Source organism: Oncorhynchus keta, chromosome 10 (assembly GCF_023373465.1).
Source record: "Oncorhynchus keta strain PuntledgeMale-10-30-2019 chromosome 10, Oket_V2, whole genome shotgun sequence".
NCBI lineage: Eukaryota > Metazoa > Chordata > Actinopteri > Salmoniformes > Salmonidae > Oncorhynchus > Oncorhynchus keta.
The window spans coordinates 78,798,527-78,808,842 of NC_068430.1; the positions used below are offsets into that span (position 1 = coordinate 78,798,527).

The 10,316-nt window shown below is 51.9% G+C and overlaps 1 protein-coding gene and 1 long non-coding RNA gene across 52 annotated transcripts; one reads left to right on the forward strand and one right to left on the reverse strand.

The window, feature by feature from the left end:
• Nucleotides 1-1,365: 1,365 nt before the first annotated feature.
• On the forward strand, nucleotides 1,366-3,847 carry LOC127932619 (keratin, type I cytoskeletal 9-like). Of its 50 annotated transcripts, XR_008146157.1 has the most exons (13): nucleotides 1,366-1,499; nucleotides 1,568-1,822; nucleotides 1,879-1,980; nucleotides 2,037-2,143; nucleotides 2,198-2,401; nucleotides 2,453-2,554; nucleotides 2,667-2,768; nucleotides 2,821-3,024; nucleotides 3,078-3,128; nucleotides 3,180-3,230; nucleotides 3,282-3,337; nucleotides 3,491-3,643; nucleotides 3,695-3,831. XR_008146157.1 is itself a non-coding variant. In XM_052528727.1 (12 exons), exons 1-12 carry the CDS (start codon nucleotides 1,427-1,429, stop codon nucleotides 3,758-3,760), a joined length of 1,674 nt encoding a protein of 557 aa, XP_052384687.1. In that variant the 5' UTR covers nucleotides 1,366-1,426; the 3' UTR covers nucleotides 3,761-3,785. The 50 variants fall into 50 exon arrangements, 39 of the variants coding, with proteins under 39 accessions (XP_052384687.1, XP_052384690.1, XP_052384694.1 ...); XR_008146151.1 differs by having other exon boundaries at nucleotides 3,078-3,230; nucleotides 3,542-3,694; nucleotides 3,751-3,841; XR_008146155.1 differs by lacking the exon at nucleotides 3,180-3,230 and having other exon boundaries at nucleotides 3,078-3,179; nucleotides 3,542-3,694; nucleotides 3,751-3,841.
• Nucleotides 3,848-5,426: 1,579 nt separating this feature from the next.
• Nucleotides 5,427-7,222, reverse strand: LOC127932665 (uncharacterized). 2 transcript variants are annotated; one of them, XR_008146311.1, is made up of 3 exons: nucleotides 6,948-7,222; nucleotides 6,833-6,898; nucleotides 5,427-5,519 (listed from the first exon to the last, which is right to left on the reverse strand). It is a non-coding gene; the product is annotated as an uncharacterized LOC127932665 (long non-coding RNA). The 2 variants fall into 2 exon arrangements; XR_008146310.1 differs by lacking the exon at nucleotides 5,427-5,519 and adding an exon at nucleotides 6,221-6,374.
• Nucleotides 7,223-10,316: the final 3,094 nt, after the last annotated feature.

Genomic DNA, 10,316 nt, shown 5'->3' on the forward strand with positions numbered 1-10,316 from the left:
GCTCCTCCCCATCAGCTGGTAATAAAACAATATAAAAAGTAAATAAAAACAGAATATGAGGGTATCAGGGTCGGGGTCAGTTTAATTTGAATTCCTGTCAATTCAGGAAGTATAGGGAGGATGGAGGGCGAAATTCAATGTGTCTAGTCCCTACAGTCTCCTCAATGCTTTTCAATGAGGATAATGTGGATTTGGAACACGCTTCAGTTTCTGAACTGACTGGAATCTAAATGGAGCTGACCCCAACCCTGGAGGGGACACCACCTGACTGTTTAACTGTCACACTGTTCCAACTAGCATGACCCCGACCCTGGAGGGGACACCACCTGACTGTTTAACTGTCACACGGTTCTGAGGGAGCATCCACTGGAGGGCAGAGGGGACAGAGGTTGTTGAGTCCCTACATGGAGGGACATCTTGGACACAGGGCCATCAGTGTGTCTGTCCCTACAGTGTGGGATGGAGGGTTTTGTTCTAGTCCCCACCACTAACAAAACAACAAATAAAACTATTCTTCATGAATTAGGTGAATCAGCACAGCATGTGTTCTAGTGCAGGGTGGGTGCAAAACCCTGCAGCGCAGCCCTGTACTATACGTGTCATCCATAAGTGGAGGGACCCTGGAGGGCAGACCCTGCATGGGAGCCTCCCATGGATGACCCCAGAACCTCCATATGACCCCTAACCTCCATATGACCCCCAACCTCCATATGAGGGAGGATGGAGGGCAGAGGGGACAGAGGTGTCCCCTACCTCCATATGACCCCAACCTCCATATGACCCCTAACCTCCAGGGAGGATGACCCCAGAGGGGAACATATGACCCCTAGTCCCTCCATATGAGGGAGGATGGAGGGCCAGAGGACCCCAACCTCCATATGACCCCTAGACCTCCATATGACCCTAACCCTCCAGTGGAGGGAGGATGACCCCAGACCTCCATGTGACCCCTAACCTCCATATGACCCCAACCTCCAGATGACCCCTAACCTGGAGGGATATGACCCCAACCTCCAGATGACCCCTACCCTCCAGGGAGGATGGACCCCAGAGGGGACATATGACCCCTACCCTCCATGGAGGACCCCTAACCTCCATATGACCCCTAACCTCCATATGACCCTACAGTGGAGGGATATGGACCCCAACCTCCATATGACCCTAACCTCCATAGTGGAGGGAGGATGGAGGGCCATATGACCCCTAACCCTCCAGTATGGACCCTGTTATGGAGGGCAGATGTTAGTAGTGATGATTAATCCCTAAAGTGGACCAGGTTTCAAGAGGGGAAATTGTCTGCCAACAAACTCTGGGCTTTGGCTGAGTTGTCTAGTCCCTGTTGGAGTCCAGTGTGGAGGGCAGTACAGCTGCCCTGTGGAGGTGGGAGGGGGACAGAGGTGTGTCTAGTCCCTACAGTGGAGGGAGGATGGAGGGCAGAGGGGACAGAGGTGTGTCTAGTCCCTACAGTGGAGGGAGGATGGAGGGCAGAGGGGACAGAGGTGTGTCTAGTCCCTACGGTGGAGGGAGGATGGGTCCCTACAGTGGATGGAGGGCAGAGGGGACAGAGGTGTGTCTAGTCCCTACAGTGGAGGGAGGATGGAGGGCAGAGGGGACAGAGGTGTGTCTAGTCCCTACAGTGGAGGGAGGATGGAGGGCAGAGGGGACAGAGGTGTGTCTAGTCCCTACAGTGGAGGGAGGATGGAGGGCAGAGGGGACAGAGGTGTGTCTAGTCCCTACAGTGGAGGGAGGATGGAGGGCAGAGGGGACAGAGGTGTGTCTAGTCCCTACAGTGGAGGGAGGATGGAGGGCAGAGGGGACAGAGGTGTGTCTAGTCCCTACAGTGGAGGGAGGATGGGATGGAGGACAGAGGGGACAGAGGTGTGTCTAGTCCCTACAGTGGAGGGAGGATGGAGGGCAGAGGGGACAGAGGTGTGTCTAGTCCCTACAGTGGAGGGAGGATGGAGGGCAGAGGGGACAGAGGTGTGTCTAGTCCCTACAGTGGAGGGAGGATGGGATGGAGGGCAGAGGGGACAGAGGTGTGTCTAGTCCCTACAGTGGAGGGAGGATGGAGGGCAGAGGGGACAGAGGTGTGTCTAGTCCCTACAGTGGAGGGAGGATGGGATGGAGGGCAGAGGGGACAGAGGTGTGTCTAGTCCCTACAGTGGAGGGAGGATGGAGGAGGGCAGAGGGGACAGAGGTGTGTCTAGTCCCTACAGTGGAGGGAGGATGGAGGGCAGAGGGGACAGAGGTGTGTCTAGTCCCTACAGTGGAGGGAGGATGGAGGGCAGAGGGGACAGAGGTGTGTCTAGTCCCTACAGTGGAGGGAGGATGGAGGGCAGAGGGGACAGAGGTGTGTCTAGTCCCTACAGTGGAGGGAGGATGGAGGGCAGAGGGAACAGAGGTGTGTCTAGTCCCTACAGTGGAGGGAGGATGGAGGGCAGAGGGGACAGAGGTGTGTCTAGTCCCTACAGTGGAGGGAGGATGGAGGGCAGAGGGAACAGAGGTGTGTCTAGTCCCTACAGTGGAGGGAGGATGGAGGGCAGAGGGAACAGAGGTGTGTCTAGTCCCTACAGTGGAGGGAGGATGGGATGGAGGGCAGAGGGGACAGAGGTGTGTCTAGTCCCTACAGTGGAGGGAGGATGGGATGGAGGGCAGAGGGGACAGAGGTGTGTCTAGTCCCTACAGTGGAGGGAGGATGGAGGGCAGAGGGAACAGAGGTGTGTCTAGTCCCTACAGTGGAGGGAGGATGGAGGGCAGAGGGGACAGAGGTGTGTCTAGTCCCTACAGTGGAGGGGAGGATGGAGGGCAGAGGGGACAGAGGTGTGTCTAGTCCCTACAGTGGAGGGAGGATGGAGGGCAGAGGGGACAGAGGTGTGTCTAGTCCCTACGGTGGAGGGAGGATGGAGGGCAGAGGGGACAGAGGTGTGTCTAGTCCCTACAGTGGAGGGAGGATGGAGGGCAGAGGGAACAGAGGTGTGTCTAGTCCCTACAGTGGAGGGAGGATGGAGGGCAGAGGGGACAGAGGTGTGTCTAGTCCCTACAGTGGAGGGAGGATGGAGGGGGCAGAGGGGACAGAGGTGTGTCTAGTCCCTACAGTGGAGGGAGGATGGAGGGCAGAGGGGACAGAGGTGTGTCTAGTCCCTACGGTGGAGGGAGGATGGAGGGCAGAGGGGACAGAGGTGTGTCTAGTCCCTACAGTGGAGGGAGGATGGAGGGCAGAGGGAACAGAGGTGTGTCTAGTCCCTACGGTGGAGGGAGGATGGAGGGCAGAGGGAACAGAGGTGTGTCTAGTCCCTACAGTGGAGGGAGGATGGGATGGAGGGCAGAGGGGACAGAGGTGTGTCTAGTCCCTACAGTGGAGGGAGGATGGAGGGCAGAGGGGACAGAGGTGTGTCTAGTCCCTACAGTGGAGGGAGGATGGAGGGCAGAGGGGACAGAGGTGTGTCTAGTCCCTACAGTGGAGGGAGGATGGAGGGCAGAGGGGACAGAGGTGTGTCTAGTCCCTACAGTGGAGGGAGGATGGAGGGCAGAGGGGACAGAGGTGTGTCTAGTCCCTACGGTGGAGGGAGGATGGAGGGCAGAGGGGACAGAGGTGTGTCTAGTCCCTACAGTGGAGGGAGGATGGAGGGCAGAGGGGACAGAGGTGTGTCTAGTCCCTACGGTGGAGGGAGGATGGAGGGCAGAGGGGACAGAGGTGTGTCTAGTCCCTACAGTGGAGGGAGGATGGGATGGAGGGCAGAGGGAACAGAGGTGTGTCTAGTCCCTACGGTGGAGGGAGGATGGAGGAAGTGGTTCCTCTCTGTCAGGCTTTCCCTTCCCAGGCGTCGTCTCTCTGTTTAGCTGCCAGGAGGATGGACGCTTCTGCTCTGAAAGACAGACAAGACAGATTGATAGGAAAGTAAATCAATACTACTACTAGTTGTCAATACTATCATAAAGACAAAGACTAGTTCCACTTTAAAGGAGCAACATGTAATATATTATCCTTCATTTCTTCAGGGTTTTGTGAAAGACACAGAGAGGACTGCCTCTTACCGTATCATTATCCAGAACACATCTGTTGAAAGGACATGAAGAAACATATTGCTAATGTTTTTGCTGTTGTTGTCAACCTCTTGAACAAGAACTAATCTGAACACAGGAAGTTGTACAAAACAGTCAGACTGACTCGTCGCGGTAAACAAAATAATCTAGATTCACAAGCGTTCAAAAAGTATGTTTCTCTCTCATGGAGTTCTATTCCTTTGCTAGTTTTTATATAACCTTTATAGGCAAGTTAGTTAAGAACAAATTCTTATTTTCAATGACGGCCTAACGGGGAACAGTGGGATGGAGGTAGAGGAACTGTGTCTAGTTAACTGCCTGTTCAGGGGCAGAACGACAGATTTTTACCTTGTCAGCTCGGGGATTAGATCTTGCAACCTTTCGGTTACTAGTCCAACGCTCTAACCACTAGGCTACCTAACCTCTAACCACTAGGCTGCCGTCTCTAACCGCTAGGCTGCCCCACTGTCTCTAACCGCTAGGCTGCCCGTCTCCAACCACTAGGCTGCCCGTCTCCAACCACTAGGCTACCCGCCTCCAACCACTAGGCTACCCGCCTCCAACCACTAGGCTACCCGTCCTCCAACCACTAGGCTACCCGCCTCCAACCACTAGGCTACCCGCCTCCAACCACTAGGCTACCCGCCTCCAACCGACTAGGCTACCCGCCTCCAACCACTAGGCTACCCGCCTCTAACCACTAGGCTACCCGTCTCTAACCACTAGGCTACCCGCCTCTAACCACTAGGCTACCCGCCTCTAACCACTAGGCTACCCGGCCCCTAGTCTAACCACTAGGCTACCCGCCTCTAACCACTAGGCTACCCGCCTCTAACCACTAGGCTACCCGCCTCTAACCACTAGGCTACCCGCCTCTAACCACTAGGCTACCCGTCTCTAACCACTAGGCTACCCGCCTCTAACCACTAGGCTACCCGTCTCTAACCACTAGGCTACCCGTCTCTAACCACTAGGCTACCCGCCTCTAACCACTAGGCTACCCGCCTCTAACCACTAGGCTACCCGTCTCTAACCACTAGGCTACCCGTCTCTAACCACTAGGCTACCCGCCTCTAACCACTAGGCTACCCGCCGCCACTCTACCCGCCTCCAACCCCTAGGCTACCTGTCTCTAACCACTAGGCTACCTGGCCCCGCCTCTCTAAACCCCTAGGCTACCTGTCTCTAACCACTAGGCTACCCGCCTCTAACCACTAGGCTACCCGCCTCTAACCACTAGGCTACCCGCCTCTAACCACTAGGCTACCCGCCTCTAACCACTAGGCTACCCGCCTCTAACCACTAGGCTACCCGCCTCTAACCACTAGGCTACCCGCCTCTAACCACTAGGCTACCCGCCTCCAACCACTAACCACCACTAGGCTACCCGCCTCTAACCACTAGGCTACCCGCCTCTAACCACTAGGCTACCCGTCTCTAACCACTAGGCTACCCGTCTCTAACCACTAGGCTACCTGCCGCCTCTCTAAACCCTAGGCTACCTGTCTCTAACCACTAGGCTACCTGGCCCCGCCTCTCTAACCACCCCCAACCACTAGGCTACCTGTCTCTAACCACTAGGCTACCTGTCTCTAACCACTAGGCTACCTGTCTCTAACCACTAGGCTACCTGTCTCTAACCACTAGGCTACCTGTCTCTAACCACTAGGCTACCTGTCTCTAACCACTAGGCTACCTGTCTCTAACCACTAGGCTACCTGTCTCTAACCACTAGGCTACCTGCCGCCCCTCTAAACCACTAGGCTACCCGCCTCTAACCACTAGCTACGCCCCTCTTAACCACTAGGCTACCTGTCTCTAACCACTAGGCTACCTGCCTCTAACCACTAGGCTACCCGCCTCCAACCACTAGGCTACCTGCCTCTAACCACTAGGCTACCTGCCTCTAACCACTAGGCTACCTGCCGCCTCTCTAAACCCCTAGGCTACCTGTCTCTAACCACTAGGCTACCCGCCGGCCTCTCTAAACCCCTAGGCTACCTGTCTCTAACCACTAGGCTACCTGTCTCTAACCACTAGGCTACCCGCCTCTAACCACTAGGCTACCCGCCTCTAACCACTAGGCTACCCGCCTCTAACCACTAGGCTACCCGCCTCCACCCGCCTCTAACCACTAGGCTACCCGCCTCTAACCACCTACTAACCACTAGGCTACCCGCCTCTAACCACTAGGCTACCCGCCTCTAACCACTAGGCTACCCGTCTCTAACCACTAGGCTACCCGTCTCTAACCACTAGGCTACCCGCCTCTAACCACTAGGCTACCCGTCTCTAACCACTAGGCTACCCGTCTCTAACCACTAGGCTACCTGTCTCTAACCACTAGGCTACCTGCCGCCCACTCTAAACCACTAGGCTACCTGTCTCTAACCACTAGGCTACCTGCCGCCTCTCTAAACCCTAGGCTACCTGTCTCTAACCACTAGGCTACCTGTCTCTAACCACTAGGCTACCTGTCTCTAACCACTAGGCTACCTGTCTCTAACCACTAGGCTACCTGTCTCTAACCACTAGGCTACCTGCCGCCCCTCTAAACCACTAGGCTACCCGTAACCACTAGGCTACCTGCCCCTCTCTAACCACTAGGCTACCTGTCTCTAACCACTAGGCTACCTGCCTCTAACCACTAGGCTACCTGCCTCTAACCACTAGGCTACCTGCCTCTAACCACTAGGCTACCTGCCTCTAACCACTAGGCTACCTGCCTCTAACCACTAGGCTACCCGCCTCTAACCACTAGGCTACCCGCCTCTAACCACTAGGCTACCCGTCTCTAACCACTAGGCTACCCGTCTCTAACCACTAGGCTACCCGTCTCTAACCACTAGGCTACCTGTCTCTAACCACTAGGCTACCACTAGTCTCTCTAACCACTAGGCTACCCGTCTCTAACCACTAGGCTACCTGTCTCTAACCACTAGGCTACCCGTCTCTAACCACTAGACTACCTGTCTCTAACCACTAGGCTACCTGTCTCTAACCACTAGACTACCTGTCTCTAACCACTAGGCTACCTGCAGCCTGGTACTGGTTTGTCATTGACATTTGGCACCAGTTACAGGATGAAATGTTCCATGACCTTTAAGTCAGCAGAGAGAACAGCTCCACAATAACTCATGTTAACACAGGTGTGTAAGTAGTGACGTGTCTGTGTCACTGATAGACACACACAGTACCTGTTCATGTCTTTAAATGTCAATTTTAACGTCTTTTTTTTTTTGGTCTGTAATGTATTTTTTCATGATGTGTCGGACCCCAGTAAGACCAGTTGTCTCCATTGGTGTCGGCTAACGGGGATCCTAATGAATCTAATAACCACACTGATGTACACATAGAATATAGAACTTATATGATTAAGTCTACTGTATGAATCATGTGTATATGATTAAGTCTACTGTATGAATCATGTGTATATGATTAAGTCTACTGTATGAATCATGTGTATATGATTAAGTCTACTGTATGAATCACAGAAGAGTGTATATGATTAAGTTTACTGTATGAATCATGTGTATATGATTAAGTCTACTGTATGAATCATGTGTATATGATTAAGTCTACTGTACGAATCATGTGTATATGATTAAGTCTACTGTATGAATCATGTGTATATGATTAAGTCTACTGTATGAATCATGTGTATATGATTAAGTCTACTGTATGAATCATGTATATGATTAAGTTTACTGTATGAATCATGTGTATATGATTAAGTCTACTGTATGAATCATGTGTATATGATTAAGTCTACTGTATGAATCACAGAAGAGTGTATATGATTAAGTCTACTGTATGAATCATGTGTATATGATTAAGTCTACTGTATGAATCATGTGTATATGATTAAGTCTACTGTATGAATCACAGAAGAGTGTATATGATTAAGTTTACTGTATGAATCATGTGTATATGATTAAGTCTACTGTATGAATCATGTGTATATGATTAAGTCTACTGTACGAATCATGTGTATATGATTAAGTCTACTGTATGAATCATGTGTATATGATTAAGTCTACTGTATGAATCACAGAAGCGTGTATATGATTAAGTTTACTGTATGAATCACAGAAGAGTGTATATGATTAAGTCTACTGTATGAATCACAGAAGAGTGTATATGATTAAGTCTACTGTATGAATCATGTGTATATGATTAAGTCTACTGTATGAATCATGTGTATATGATTAAGTCTACTGTATGAATCATAGAAGAGTGTATATGATTAAGTCTACTGTATGAACCATAGAAGAGTGTATAGGACTACAGGATGTTACTGTATAAAAGCACATCCCACCTTATAATAATATCTTATTTGGATGAAAATATGTCTTCTCTGGTTGAAAAGACGTCTTTTCAATGTCTTGTGCTCACTGGGCACCAGGAGGAGGGAGCGCTAGTTGTCTAGAACAATCTAAACAGAGCTTCACTGAGACACATAATGTCTATGATCACATAACATCCTGTAAGTTCACCTGAGAACAGTAGAGCACAACAGTTATCCAGCCAGAAAACAAAGGCAGTTCCATAAGCAGTCATCTCCCTCCCCCCCTCCCCCGTCCCGCCCTCGCCTCCCCCGTCCCCGCCTCCCCTCCGTCCCTCCCCTCCCCTCCGTCCCTCGCCTCCCCTCCGTCCCTCCCTCCCCTCCGTCCCTCCCTCCCCTCCGTCCCTCCCTCCCCTCCGTCCCTCCCTCCCCTCCGTCCCTCGCCTCCCTCCCTCCGTACCTCCCGCCCCTCCCTTCCCCTCAGTCCCTCGCCTCCCCTCCCCCTCCTCCCCTCCGTACCTCCCTCTCCCCCCTCCCTCCCGTCCCTCCCCTCCCTCCGTACCTCCCCTCCCCCCTGTCCCCTCGCCTCCCCTCCGTACCTCCCCCCTCCCTCCCCTCAGTCCCTCGCCTCCCCTCCGTACCTCCCCTCCCCCTCCCCCCATCGCCTCCCCTCGTCCCTCCCTCCCCTCCGTACCTCGCCTCCCCTCCCTCCCCTCCCCTCCGTCCCCTCGCCTCCCCTCCGTACCTCCCCCTCCCTCCCTCCCCTCCGTACCTCCCCTCCCTCCCAGGTGAAACCTGTACTCCTTTACTGATGTCACTTATTAAATCCACTTCAACCAGTGTAGATGAAGGGAAGGAGACAGATTAAAGAAGGAATTTTAGGCCTTGAGACATGGATTGTGTATGTGTGTCATTCAGAGGGTGAATGGACAAGACAACATATTTAAGTGCCTTTGGTAGTAGGTGCCAACTGCACCAGAGTGGACTGGTCCTTCTAGCTGAATATATCCACTTATAAATCCCCTGGGAGGAGAAATAAACAACAGGGAAATTATAGAGTAGAGGTTCTGCCCGGCAACACAGGGCGTGAGGAGAACAACTCAAGGAAACTCTTAGCCAGAGAGACGGGAGTGTGTGTGTCAGCTGTCTAACCAGAAACCAAACCTCTCAGGAGTCACACACACACACACACACACACACACACACACACACACACACACACACACACACACACACACACACACACACACACACACACACACACACACACACACACACACACACACACACACACACACACACGTCTCCTCTCTCTCTCAGTGAAAGAAGTGGTCACCACCAGAAAACATCTAGTTGTCCTTTCTTCCTGACAATCTGTTCTATATTTGTATCTCGTCAGGACACTACATTCCCCCAATAGCTGGTCTTTGGAAGCAAGGCTACACTTAAAACAACATGACTGGAAGCCATTTCCAGGACGTGCAGTGTGTGTGTGTGTTTATAGAACACTAGATGAGCGCATTGTCCTCAGTCTCTCTGAGGCTGAGGACTCTTCCTCGGGTTCATGGTCCTGGAAAGACATCACTGACAGAACACCACCCCTAGTGGTAGCAACACTCTACGACAGCTTACTTCAACTGGCATACTAATGATGTGGATAAACCCTGGATTGCTGACGCTACGTATTGGCTAATTACTTGCTTTGAAGCCACCGGTCGGCCATGTTGGCACCCCCCAGAGGGATCAGTCCTCCATAGGAATGAATGGAATTCTACAATATTTGAATGAAATGTTTCAAGGACAACATGACATGTATTTAAATATGTTGCTGTTGTAGTGGGGACAGTAAGATTAGAAATAAAATATTTAACAATGTTTTTATTCAAATTTTTTTATGTTCCTGTTCGAATAATGTAATTTTAAAGTTTGCATTAAACTTTGCTACAATGTGGTGAGTGTACAGCTTGTATAACAGATCTAGAAAACA